The sequence below is a fragment of the Erpetoichthys calabaricus genome, chromosome 2 (genome assembly GCF_900747795.2).
Source record: "Erpetoichthys calabaricus chromosome 2, fErpCal1.3, whole genome shotgun sequence".
NCBI classification, from domain to species: Eukaryota; Metazoa; Chordata; class Cladistia; order Polypteriformes; family Polypteridae; genus Erpetoichthys; species Erpetoichthys calabaricus.
The window spans coordinates 188,599,063-188,613,524 of record NC_041395.2 but is presented as its reverse complement, the minus strand read 5'-3'; the positions used below and the strand labels follow the sequence as shown (position 1 = coordinate 188,613,524).

General features: G+C 38.6%; 1 protein-coding gene across 1 annotated transcript in view; it reads right to left on the bottom strand.

The window, feature by feature from the left end:
• The window catches only part of LOC114644508 (acyl-CoA (8-3)-desaturase), a 236,031-nt gene that overhangs the window by 90,001 nt on the left and 131,568 nt on the right, over nucleotides 1–14,462 (bottom strand). The window contains exons 6-7 of the mRNA XM_028792592.2: nucleotides 9,501–9,629; nucleotides 6,001–6,061 (exon numbers count right to left, since the gene is read on the bottom strand). Of these exons, the coding sequence (XP_028648425.1) occupies nucleotides 6,001–6,061; nucleotides 9,501–9,629 (190 nt within the window). The remainder of the gene's footprint in view (nucleotides 1–6,000; nucleotides 6,062–9,500; nucleotides 9,630–14,462) is intronic.

Here is a 14,462-nt window from a genome sequence, read left to right as displayed (position 1 = left end):
AACAATCCGTAAAAAGTGAATTAATGTAGGCTGAAATCAATCCAATAAATAATCCTTTAAAACAAGGTTAAAACATGGCTGGAAGCTGTCCTTTGAAATTCAGAGCCCAAGTGCCCCTTTAAAACCGACGTTTCCTCAGCTTGCCCTTTTTGGACCTTGCAGACCGAGAAGAAGTCCAACATCAGGTGCAGTAAACCTTTTATCCTGACCAGGGTTCCCGCTGCCAATACTATGGTGTTCTGGGGGGAACCACCAAGTCCTGCTTCATTCCATGGCCACTGCTGCTAACTGGCTCAACATGGTGAAAGCACGCTGTCCTCCCATCGTTGTCAACTCAATGGATCCTCCAGGTGAGGGCACACTCCTGAGTGTGATGGTTGATCCTGCTACCTGTTCTCTCAGCAGGAGTGACCCCTCAGCCCCCTCCTGAGCACTGGCCACACACAAACTCCTCTCTGGGGCTCCATTCTTGTCCGCTTGCTACCTTCCATCTAACACCATCTCTCTCTCATTCTTGCTTTTCTCTCTCCTTTCTTTAACCTCCATTTCTCCTTTCTGCCTTCTTTCTGATTCTCTCCTTGATCTTACTGTGCCTTCTCCTTTTTATCTGCCTCTGTGTGCACAGTGTCTCAATCATACACCTCAGGAAGCAGATGACGCAATTGAGACAGATGGCACCCTCGTGTACAGGTGGGCCTCGTCTCAATTACTCCATCAACCACCCCGCAAATGCATGAGAACACACACCCATGGAGAGCAAGCTGGCCAATAAATTATATATTTATTAAAACAGACCCCTTTCTCTGAGCCGCGGACCTACTGTAAACCTTACCTACCCCATTTAGCCTCCAGTTGAATGGGAAGGCTCCACCTTTCAAGCAACCCAGTGCAACTGGTGGCCCATGTCCACAGCTTGGCCCTGTCACTACACTAAAAACAATAAATAATAAAAGCACTTGGCACCTTTATGCACCTACCCCTTGCTTTGTGTGAATATTCTCATCCGCTGGCTCATGTCTCAGATACGTTATCAATGGTAGTGGGTTCAAGGAGCTCCCAGCATACAACCAGTAGCTTAGAGCTGACCTGCACCATCACAGTAATATCAGTTCATGAGACGCCCATCAAATCAACAAGTTAGTTATAATGGCAGGCTTAGTTAAGGGACACACTTCACACTCACTGGAGGCAGTAGCAAATTAGAGAATAAAACAAAATTAAGTTCCATTTTAAACAATGGTGCAGTGGATAACCTCTTGCTAGCACACTAACATTGAATACTTTCAACCAACGAATTATTCAGTATAAATGTGTGAAGAAACTCTAATGGGTTTTTTTTTACACCAAAGTAATAAACCTTTATAATGCCTCACTGTGACTGTAACTGCCATTATCTCTCCTTTCTCCCCATGGACACCAAGGCTTGGTTGGTGGTCTCAGCTCAATTTTTTTTTTTTGTGTTAGCTCGGGATTTCTCTGCACAGGGTTGCAGCTTACACCAAGGCTCCTTTTGAGGTGCACACTCCATATCGTTCGTTTATTGAAACGACAGCAACAATGTAGTCTGCCAATTGTGCCCAAGAAAGCCACACGCCTGGAGAATTTAACACAGGCAAACAATGGGACGATTGGAAGTTGGAGTATTTGAAGTGTCACCTATCTCAGAAAGGTCTCATGGATGCAGTATCAAAGTTGTGCTGTCAGAAATACGGAGGGCTGCATCGATTGTTAACTGAGACTGCAGAAGATCGACAAATGAGAACAGAGCTGTGTCAGCGGAAAACAGCGAATGCTAATGGGGTAAAACTTTTGATTGATAACGTCTTGCTGGCCATTCGGATGAACATGTCGATGTTAGCAGTGCAAGAGTTGCATGAACATATGGCAAATGGATCATGTTTATCAGCGTTGGTTTGTGCACAAGGACAGGCGTCAAAAACTGTAACAGTGTAAGTGTAACTTGTTAACTGTCAATATTTGAAGTTTTGAAGGCAATTAATTTAGCCTCATATAGCAGTGTGTGTATATGTGAAAACGTTTTCATTTTCAGCGTTTTTCTCGCTTTTAAAAATTACAATTTAAAAAGGACATAAATGGAAAACACAGCAACGTGTATAAATAAAACTCAATTTCTTAACTCATGCAGCTTCCTTGTCTTACTGCTCAGGAACGTATTTGTTCCGTGCACGCAGGAAAAAAATTAGAGGGAACATTACATCCCTCATACTTAGGTGGCTAAAGTGATTTGCCATTATGTTTTCTTTGTTATGAAAGTTGTGTGAAAAACAATAATCCAACTTCAGTTGTATATACTGTATATATACTGTATATATATATATATACTAGTTGATTACCCAGTGTAGTTGCTCACTGAGTGCAAGGGAAAAAAATAAAATGTAGTCTATTAAACAGTCATTAGTCATTAAACAGTAAAACATTAACATTTAAGAAGTAAAGATATATTGAGCACAACAGGAGTGGTTTGGGGTAAACTACTGTACATTTTAAAGGTGCTATAACACAACAGGTAAGTAGTACTAATGGCAGCTAAAATGTATTTGGATTATCTCTAAGTAGTAGATCCCTTGTGAAAGGCGCTACACGACCGCTGTGGTATAGAAATTACATTTTCTATGTGATCGTCCAAATTTCTGCCTGACAACTTTGCACTATGTGCCTGTGATTTACTTCTTAAAATAATTCATCACAAAAGGAACCTTGAATGTTTCTGGGTTTTAGTGACCCGAACTCACCTTAAGGGACAGTCAATACTGTAGTAGTGCAGGGTAATTTACAAACAGAGTCCTGCTTCGATGGCCATATGTAATTTCTGTTTCATACGTAATTTCCATATTGCTTGGTCATATGTAATTTCCGTTTCAAACGCGAAAAAATTTTTATATGCGAGTAGGAGGCAGCTAAAGGGCTTGAGTAATGGTAATACCATATCAGACCAGGGGGAGGCAGGGTGGGCTGACTGTCTTTCTCAGTTCCTTGCAGACTGTTCCCAGGAAATCCCACAAGGTTCTGGCGCCTTTGATGATGTCACTTCTGGTTCCGACCCCAATGACATCACTTCCTCTCTGGGCCTTTAAAGCTGCCATCTTACCTCCAGCCTGGCAGTTCAGTTTTGGACTCAAGTCTTTTGAACATCTCTGTTCAATTATTTTCAAACTTTTGCAGAAAGGATATAATATACGGGTGGCTGCCCCAAACATTTATAATGTCTGGAGTGTATTCCTTGTCACAGTGGTGTAGCTGGCAGGATTTTGGTTCCCTGAAGAAACTGGGACAGAACCAAAGAACTAACCAGGTGAGAAAGTACTGGGGAAAAGTTTCCGGGTGGGGAGTTCGTCCGGGGGTCGGGAGTAACTTGGTGCAGGCACCACTTCTTAAATACGAAGTATTTGAGTATTTTCTCAAAGGAAGAATATGGATGAGACTTACAGATATGTGCTGGTTCTTATGGAGGAAATGAAGAAGGCTCATTATGCCCTCTCGGAGGAGAGAGCTGAGCTGCCCACTGGGGTTATGATCCCAGATAAATATGGGCTTTCCCTAGACCAGCAGGTAGAAGACCTAAAAAACTGGGAGTTAGATCCTGTGAGATCTACCCGGGAGCAGGCAGAAGCTCTCTGGAAGTAAATAGTACATTGGCTAAGGCCATTTGAGTAGATGACATTTCAAATAGTGCAGCAGGTAGCCTGCTTGTTTCTATTAAAGGAACTCCCCAAAAATTTAGCCCAGCCGGTCTGGATAGAGTTCCACTCCATGGAGGAGCTTATAAGGCTCCTAGAAACATCTAACCCAACCTCACAATCTAAGGGAGCAGAACGGTCCTCTAGTGGATTTCGTGGGGATTACGTCACACAAATAAGGTCTCTTTCATATAAATCGGAGCCTATTCCAAAGTTTCCTGGCCTTGCGGCGTGCGACCTGCCCAGGGATAAGGAGGGATGCAGGTGGACAGGGAGAGGTGGTTTATGTGGACTTGTCAACCCCCTGTCGCTAGCACATAAAAGAGTAGTAATCGTCAATGGATATATGTTTTTACCTAACTGAAATAATTATAGTGATGACTGGTTTTGATGTTAGTCTATGAATTTTTAATCACATGTAGTGAAACAATATAAATGATTATAACTGGAATTTTGTGGTGATATTTGTATATATGTAGTTGTCTGGAGAAGAGAGAGTGAGAGAAAGACAGAAAGGGCAAATCACATTTGAGTAGGAACAAACACTAGCCATATTTCAGCTACTATATTGGATTTACTAGGTAAACGTTTAATGCAAATGCAGCCAAGCATATCGGTGAAGAGAGATAGTGATTTAGACCTGGGCACCAATGTTCAATGGTGTTGCTTGTGATGAATCTATAAGGAAGGACAAGAGCATGACATAAAAACTGATGAAGTTTAAGTTTAAACTCACAAAACACAATTGCATTGTCCTCTTTGTTTCTAATGTTAACAGCCAACCTACATTTCACATGTTACAATGGTCCATTCTAGCAAGCCTGGCCTTAGGCATAGGCGAAGTAGGCGACCGCCTAGGGCCCCGGCGTCCGGGGGGCCCCGGATCGACTCCTTGGTCTAATTTTCACGCATTTCACAGAGCTTCCAGGGGGGCTCTGCCCCCCTCAGGGGGCCCCTGGACCCCCCTTTCGCCTAGGGCCGCATAATACCTAAGACCGGGCCTGATTCTAGTCTTCTTTAAAAAAAAAAAAAAAATCTATCACCACCAGTGGAAATTGGGAGAGACAGAGAAAGATTGTCTTTTGAATTTGAGCTTGTTAATGTTATTATACATTTCTACATTATTATTATGATATGATCTATTATTGTTATGATTTACCATTTTTTTATGCCATTTTGCGTATTGTTATTGTATGAGTGCTATGATTTTGCTATGGAGTTTTCCATGGCTATGGACATGTTGTTTACAGCAACAATGTTTGTTGCCAAGCTCATGACTTGACGATGACACTATATGTAATGTCAGCACGCAGAGGCTATTTATGCTTTGCCATCTAGCACCCAAGACTTTGCATAAACCAAAAACAAACAATGAAAGGCTTTGCAATTTATTGTAGTTAGGGAAATTAAATGTTAGTTACAGTTAGAATCTTCTTCATGTCTACTCAGGTTTCTGGAACTTTGTTTTAATTTTACTACTTGGTTTTTTGACCCCAGTCTATCCTCTGTCTAACCTTACTTTATTCCTCAAAGTCATGTTTTCATCATCTCTTAGTAATCTATGAATTTTATTAGCTGCAATACCAAAGGACTGAATTCAAAGGTGCAAAATGCAGTTATTCATGTTAGTTCTTTGGTTGCTTAAGCAAATTTATGGTATAGATGGTTTGCTGTAGAATATAAATCACAGATGTGCCTATTCTGTAAAAGACTGATTTATGCGCTGATACATAATTGGACAAATTATTCACAAACTGCCATGACAGACTACATTTTATTCACTGTTCACTTTGTTTTGTTTAATTCCTTGTAAACAAACAGACTAATGGAGATGACCAGCAACTGAAGTTCTATATCAGACTAATAAATTTGCTATGAAGTACCACTGCTCACACAAGAATGAACACTACTGTATTGATCATATAACCTTTTGCAACATGGAAGTCAATCGGTCACATGTTGCACATTCCTAAGCATAAGTCCTTGGTAGCAGGATATAAAAATAATCCTACATAAAAAATATTACAGGGGATCCATACTCCTTGGCTAAGAATGTATATAAAAATTATCATAAGGTATTAAAAGGACTGCCATTGTAATTAAATATACAATTACTAAAAATACATTTGTCCTTAGTAACTTTATGCTTAATGTGTGAATGTACCAGAGCGCCATATAAATGCACTTTAAAAAGGTTTTCATTTAGCAAAACAATTTAGTCAAAGAAACCTCTCTAGCTTGGCTGTTTCACTGCTGCGCACATAGAATAGAAAATGTCATTCACTTTTATTGTTGTACTCACTCAAGAAGAAATATTTGTGTTGGTGTTGGTAGGGCATGTATTTCTTTTTCTGAACTCCGAGCTACAAGACATAAACAAAAGAAAGAGAAAAGTAGTAGGCCTTGTGTACTACTTTTAAAAACTCATTAAATGTATATTCAGTTTATATGCATTGTATTTCATAGGTATTTCAAAAAATGTTTAAAATATTACAAAAAAAGAAATTCAACTATGACAATATCCAAAAATATAAGTAAGTAAAGCTATAATGAGAAATTAGCATAACAAGGTAATATGCAAGTAAGGAATGAGAAGGCAGTGATAATAAATATGAAACTAATCAACGTAGATAAACAGAATGATTAGGATCTTCATTTCACTTCAGTCCAATAACATTCTTGAACAAATGTGGTTCCAGATACAAAGGATTCCCTCATCAGACCTCATTTTATTTTTACATTTAATTATTAAAATCATAAATAAATATTTTTTGCATTTTTATGGCTAAACAAAATTGTGAGAAAATATATCTGTCAAGTCCCATGACATTATACACAACAGATAGGTTGGGGTGGTGATATTTGAAATCTGCATAACGTAACTAGTATACAATGAATAGTTCCGTCATTATAAGAACAAGAAGTGTTAGCAAGCAATTCACATAACAAGCAATTGACAACCTGTGACAAAGATAATTTTTATGTTTAAATCATCAGTGAAGAAGAGGCTATGAGCCAGGCAGATGAGTACACATGCGTAACAAGGGGTAGGTGCAGAAGTGGTAAGTGCTTTTATTTAAAATCCAACAGTCAAAAAACAAAACAGTATTTAAAGAAATAGTGCACTGCAAAAGATCAACAAATAAATAATCTAATAAAAAACAATGATTGTGAATGTTAAAAATTAATCCAATAACTAGTTAATAAAAACAAGGCTAAAATTCCCAGGCAGGAAACTGTTCTTTAAAATCACATCCCCAGTGAGTCCCTTTAATATGGACCTGTCTTCAACTTACGCCGAAACGGGACCTTGCAGCTGAGGAGATGTCTAACTGATAGTTCAGTCAATCTTCTCCGCCAACTTTGACTCCCTACTGTCCATGACTCCCAGCAGGGCACCATGCCAAACCACACTGCTCCTAGGCTTGGGCCCCTGCAACCGTCTATGGCCCCAGCAGGGCATCACACCAAGCCTTCCCAATTCCCGCTGCCTTCCCAGACTTAAGAGGAAGTTAGCCACATGTCACTCCTCACTCCACCAAAACACTCAATGAGAGTGATTCTCTTCAGTCCCTGAGTGTTGGCTGCACGCTCCTCCAAGGGACTGTCCTCCCAGCTATCTGCCTTCTTTTATTCTCGATTGCTCACTCGCCTTTCACACTCACCTCTCTAGCTCCTGTCTGCTTCTCCATGTGTTTTAACCTCCATCTTTTTCTTTTCGATATTTCTCTCATCTGTCTCCCTGTCTCATACTGGTTCCCCCTTATATGCCTCTATGGGCACAGTGCCTCATTCATAGACCACGGAAAGCCAATGGAACAATCAAGACAGACCACATCCTCATATGCAGGTGTGCTCCGTCTCATTTACCCCACCAACTTCCTGCAGCCACGCGAGAAAACACAACAGAGATTGAGTCAGCTATTTAATTACCTATTTATTTAAAACGGACCTCTACTGCTTAACCACGGATCCACTATTTCACACTAACTTATTATTTTTATAGACTTTTTATTGAATGTAAAAGGCTCTGTACTCTTTACTGAGTTGTGACTGTGCAGTCTGTTAAAAGACACTGATATGAGCAATTAGGACAGAACTAAAATTACAGAGGTCCTCCTTTCCAAACATGGCTAAAGATCTTTTCTTTTAATTTTTTTAAAAACGACTTTGACTTAGTAGTATTGTGAGTATTTTTTAACACTGAAACTGAAGTGGTTGCTATTGGTTGAAGAGATCAGCCAATGATGGTGTGGAGAAAAGTGGAGAAAATAAAGGAAAAGGAAAGGAAGAAATGCTTTCAACAAAAATGGCTTTGGATTCTCGAGCAACCTCTTGATGTTAGGACCAAGCTGAAGGAAACAAAAGATGTCTATCACAAAAGACAAAAGCATGACATATCTTACTTGAAATATGTTTTTTATAATTTTTGACAGTGATCAAAGCAAACCTGTGCTTTGTGTTTTGTGCTTAAAACAATCTGTGAAATGATTGAGGGCAGATAAATTAATGAAACACTTGAATTCTATAGTTAGTGAATTAAAAAATAATTGCTTTTTTTTCTTTAAAGGCGATCAAAAAAACAAAAGAAAAATCTAACAATTTTTTTTAAGCATAAATTAAATGATAAACTTTTAAAGGCTTCTTTTGAAATTGCTATGTTAACTGCGAAAAAACAAAGGTCACTTATGATTGGAGAAGATCTTGTTTTGCCTTCAGTTATAAAGATTTGTGATGCCATTCAAAGTTCTGAAATTTCAGAACATTTGAAGAAAATTCCTGTTTACAATGACACAATTAGAAGAATAATCATGAGTCAGTCAGTGAATCAACAAAAATACCATCTCTTCAAGTTTAATGCTCTTTGTGAGATACCAGCAAAATATGCAGCTTAACAAAGACTTGATGTTTTACAGACAGTTTTCCAACACAATAAAAGGCATTGACACCTTCAAGAAGGATAAGAGATTTTTTTACTGAGAATGAACTGGAATGGTGGAGCTGTGTTGGAGTATGTATGGATGGTGTAGCAACCATGACTGGTCGAGTTTTGGGACTAATTGCAGAAGTATACAATAAGCTCCCAGTGCAAAAGTATGTTCATTACATTATCCATAGGGAAAATCTAGTTTTTAAAAAAATGGGGGAAGAACTTTTTAGAGTTATGTCAGAACTGTCATCAGTGATTAATTTTGCGATTATATGAAATGAAATGGATAAAACACTTTTGTACAATACTGAAGTGAGAAAACTCCCTGTGGAAAGATTTTAAAAAGTATTGTAAACCTAAAAGATGAGCTTTGCTTACTTAACACCAAACTTCAAGCTTTTCAAGAAAAACTTTCTTTGTGGCTAAAAGGTTTTGAGGATGACTATACAAATATGTCCCCCCCCCCCCCCCCCCCAAACCTTCTTTAGAAATTTATTGAAGAAAATAATATTTTGTTGTCAGCAACAACAAAGAACACAACTTTCAATCATGTTATGAGCACAAACTGCATTAGCACATTCCTTAAAATTTGGATGTCTTTCATGGAATTGTGAATTGTGAATTTCCCTTTGGGATTAATAAAGTATCTATCTATCTATCAATCTATGGACAGCTCAAGAAGAACTGGTTGAGCTAAGATCAGACTCACTTCTTGATACAAAAAGGCCATAAAAACAATCATGTACAGCATGGGTCATCTTATAAGGGATAAATATTCATATAAATTGTGCATATGCATAACTTGATCTTTTCCAACTTTGACAGAAAGTTGTGGGTAAAGAACAGTCAAATCAGTTCCCCTCTCAACTTACCTCAATAGCCAGGGTTTTTCCCAAAGCAAAAAATAGTGGATGCATGTTAATATCAGGATCTTTACGGAAGCAGTTAGGTTTTGCATGGTGCTGGAAATGAAGATGATTCCACCAGCTTGCTGGAGCTCCCTGCAAGAAAATGTCACAAAAGAATAACATACCTGAGCTATTAAAAACATCCACTTAACACTAATTTTTTTGTTTTGCTTTTAATTACATTCCCACATAAATATGTGATAGAATTCTCAAAATTAAGGCACATCATTTAAAATAACTGAGGAGACAAACTTGAAACAATTGTTTTCTTTCATTAAGTAAAACACAATTAACAAGATATAAATGATTATATTCACCATATGACAGGTTAGTAGTTTAACCAAAAAATTGAGAATTCAAAAGCACAGTGTGTAAATAGGTGCACAACTGACTTAAGCACTGGGAACAAAGAGTTACTGTATGGTGAAAAGAACTTTTCAGGATTAGGTGTTTTCCATTAGAGATCAGTGCAGGGGCTACAAGTCTTTTTGTACAAGGTCCGGATCCATCCATTTTCCAACCCGCTGAATTCGCACACAGGGTCACGGGGGTCTGCTGGAGCCAATCCCAGCCAACACAGGGCACAAGGCAGGAACCAATCCCAGGCAGGGTGCCAACCCACCGCAGGACACACACAAACACACCCACACACCAAGCACACACTAGGGCCAATTTAGAATCGCCAATCCACCTAACCTGCATGTCTTTGGACTGTGGGAGGAAACAGGAGCACCCGGAGGAAACCCACGCAGACACGGGGAGAACATGCAAACTCCACGCAGGGAGGACCCGGGAAGCTAACCCAGGTCCCCAGATATCCCAACTGTGAGGCAGCAGCGCTACCCACTGCGCCACCGTGCCGCCCAAGGTCTGGATAAAAATATTAAAAACAACTAGTTAAGTTTGCAGATGATATTAAACTAGGCAGAATGGCAGATAATTTATAATAAACTGATTTATTACAGAGGGTTCTGGACAGACTATTGGCATTCACAGAGTAAAATTAAGTATAACTAAAAGGAAAGTATTAAGTGTAGGAAGAAAATGTTACCTTTGAAAAGACAATCGGAGGTTTGAAGCATGAAAATACATGTTATGAGAAAGACTTGGGAATTGTAATGAACTCGTTACTGTCTAGAGTCAGAGGTTAATAGGATGTTAGGTTATATAGCACAATATGCAGAGCATAAGTCAAGGAAAATTATAATTAGACTACGTAACCCACTAGTAAGGTCTCATCTGAAGTATTGTGTACATTTTGGTTTCCATACTATAAAAAAAGGTATAGAGTTCAGGGGAGAGGGACTAGGCTTATTTCAGGACTTCAAGATAAGAACCATGAAGAAAATACAGTATAGAAGTAGTTTAATCTTTTCAGTTTAATCACAAAGATTAAGAGGTGACATGATCAAAATATATAAAATTGTTCAGGGAATTAACAAAATAAATTCACTGAGACACACACAGGACCTTGGTAAGGGTAAATCTCACAGAAATGTTAGAAAGTTTTTGTTCAAATATCAGACCATAGACACAAAGATTTTCAGGGACCTTCAACTGAATTGATGGCATTTTGGAGAAATTCATGCATTAGGACTGATGAGCTTTGTTGGGTTAAAGGGCCTATTCTTGTGAACATTATTCTAATGTTCTAATCTTTAGTAGATGCTGTTCAGCATAGATGGTAATATCCAGTTGTCCCTAAAACATTTAGGTAAGCAAAGACATTGTGGAAGGTATTTTTTAAAATCACATTTTTTACTCAAGCACTTTGTTGTTACACAAACAAATATTTTTTCCATTAAATATTAAATTACAGTTTAGATAAGACATTAAAATAAAAATAATAGAGATGTAATTAATCATCTTTGACTATTTGAAATCAACATTAATATATGTTAAATTTCGAATCTAGTCAGGACAGATGCTGAATTATCTAACCATGTGTTTTATATAAAGCCACATGTAACCAATAATAAGTGCATAAAAGCAGCATACGATGAGAAATTAATGTCTACAATCTTACCAATATTCTTGTCATTGATTATTTGGTAAAATCAAGGTAGCCTGTGACTTACAAAACAACCTTATGTAGCATCAGTGCTCTAAAACCGTTCTAGGTAAAGAATAATGAAAATAGTCATGCTAAAACTATGCGACTCTTCAATTCCACCCAGGGGGGTAAACGTTAACATTATACAAAGTTATTGTCTGTTTTTACCTGCATTTTTATCAATTTTTAATTTAATATTGTTTTTTGTATCAGTATGCTGCTGCTGGAGTATGTGAATTTCCCCTTAGGATTAATAAAGTATCTATCTATCTATCTATCTATCTATCTATCTATCTATCTATCTATCTATCTATCTATCTATCTATCTATCTATCTATCTATCTATCTATCTATCTATCTATCTATCTATCTATCTATCTATCTAGGATACAGGGAGTAGAGTTGTGAAGGTGGATGAGTTTAAACACACTTAAACTATCTATCTGATTAACACAATTTACATAGGTCAACTCTTGTTAACTATAAACTTGTGCTAGGATAGAAGGGTTTGGCAATAGCTTCACCTATAGATATGTACTATATGAACGCTAAAGGACCATGGTCTAACTAAAAGGTCCAGACAAAGCAGGATAAATGTTAATAAATTCATTGCTACTGTATATCAAGATGCCCTAACATTCTGAAACAGCTGTGCTCTTCCTTGATCCTGTAATGTAAACTGAAGCAACATCTCCGAATCACAATTTTGTTAATTTGTTTTACCAAGCTAAAAAAGGAGGTGGGTTAGTAAGTATTTTCTTTAGCTGATTAAACTGTAAAGATACAGTTTTTGGCAGTTTCTGTCCTTCAATCATCTTGCCATAGTTATTCAATGAGTGACACGATTTCTCATATTGACCATTTATAAACCCATATAAATAAAATGCGTCCTTCATTGAGGAATTCTCAGACTTAGTATCTATAATAATAACTAATATGTGGCTGCCTGCAACAGCAGGTCCTGTGTTTGTTTGTCTTCATTATTGTTTGGTATTGTTTGCTACTTTTTTTTTTGGCTAACATGGATACCCAAAGTTGTGAGGAAGAATGCACATTCACTTACATGAGACAGCAAATGTTGGATCTGCACACTTTGTTTCCCAACGTGCCAGAGCTACTGCATAGAAGCCAGGGAAAGAGGGCAGGAACCTGACCCCATAACAAGAGAAGAAACTACAGACCATGCCTGCCTTCTATAATCACAAGCAACGTAAGATCACTGGCAAATAAAATGGATGAGCTCTTAACTCTGATCAGGATCCAAAGGCAATACAAACCCAGCAGTCTCATGACCTTAACAGAGATGTGGCTTAGAGATGAAACACTGGACACCTCAGTTGCATTTGATGGATTTAAAATCATGTGGGCACACAGAAGCAGGAACAAAAGTAGCAAGAAGAAAGGAGGCAAAAAAACTGCAACCCTAGAAACATCGCAATTAAATCACAAGTATGTGACCCAAATTTAGAGCTCCTCATAGTGGGCTTATGACCTTAGTATATGCCAGGTGAGTTTTCACATGCTATTGTGCTAGGAGCTTATATCCCCCTCTTGGCAGACGTTGTAATCATAACAGACACAGTATATTCTGCAATTAGCAATTAGCAAACTCACTACTGACCATCCCAGTGTTTCTGTCACAGTTTCACTTTCTTCCACTCTCACCAGTTTGTGGACTATAACACAAGGGAAGACAGGACCCTAGATTTGTTATATTGCATTGTCAAAGAGGCATATAACTCTGTTGCTTTGCCACCTTTAGGCTGATCGGACCATAATCTGGTACACCTCATACACATATATAAACATATTTGTGAATTTCCCCTTGGGATTAATAAAGTATCTCTATCTATCTATCTATCTATCTATCTATCTATCTATCTATCTATCTATCTATCTATCTATCTATCTATCTATCTATCTATCTATCTATCTATCTATCTATCTATCTATCTATCTATCTATCTATCTATTGTCCAGCGGCTAGCCACCACCAGGGCCGTGCAGGAATGGACAACAATGTCTGAGGAGGCTACAAAGGATGCCTATGAGAGCACTGACTGGGATATGCTTTGAGATTCACATGGCGAAGACATTGACAGCTCTGCCACTGTATCACAGAGTACATCAAGTTTTGTGTGGATAATACAGTCCCCACAAAGACAGTGTGCTGTTTTCTCAACAACAAGCCAAGAATCACAAAAGACCTGAAAGCATTACTCAATCACAAATAGAGAGACTTCAGGTCTGGAGATACGGATGAAATCAAGTGGATGCAGACAGAAGTGAAGAAGTTAGTTCTTGGGGTGAAAGCCCACTAAAGAGACAAACTTGAGCACAAGTTACACCAAAACAATGCAAAGGGAGTGTGAATCAGAATGATGGCAATCACTGGCTATAAGTGGACTGTAAAACATGCAGAGGAAGAGAACAAGAACAGAACTAATGAACTGAAGCACTACTTCAACAGGTTTCACTCATTTTTGTCAGTACAGCCCTTCTACAACACAGCTTACACACAGAGGCTAGCAGCAGAGGTTCCCAACTGCATTACCTTCACCTACAATGACATCACAACTGTAGTCTCCAGCCCCTCTCCACTTCCTGGACTGTGTGTTACTGCTGATCAAGTGTGGAGAAAGCTGGGACAGCTGTGCATAAACAAGGCTTCAGGGCCGGATGGAATCTGCCCCAGGGTGCTGAAAACATGTGCCAACCAGCTGTGCAGGGCCCTTCAGATGCCTCTTCTCCTTTTCCCTGAATTTGAGGAAGGTTCCCTAGCTGTGGAGAACACCCTTTGTGGTCCCAATGCCAAAGAAAAGGCATTTCAGTGATCCCAAGGACTTCATAAGGCATAAAGTCCTTTAAGAGGA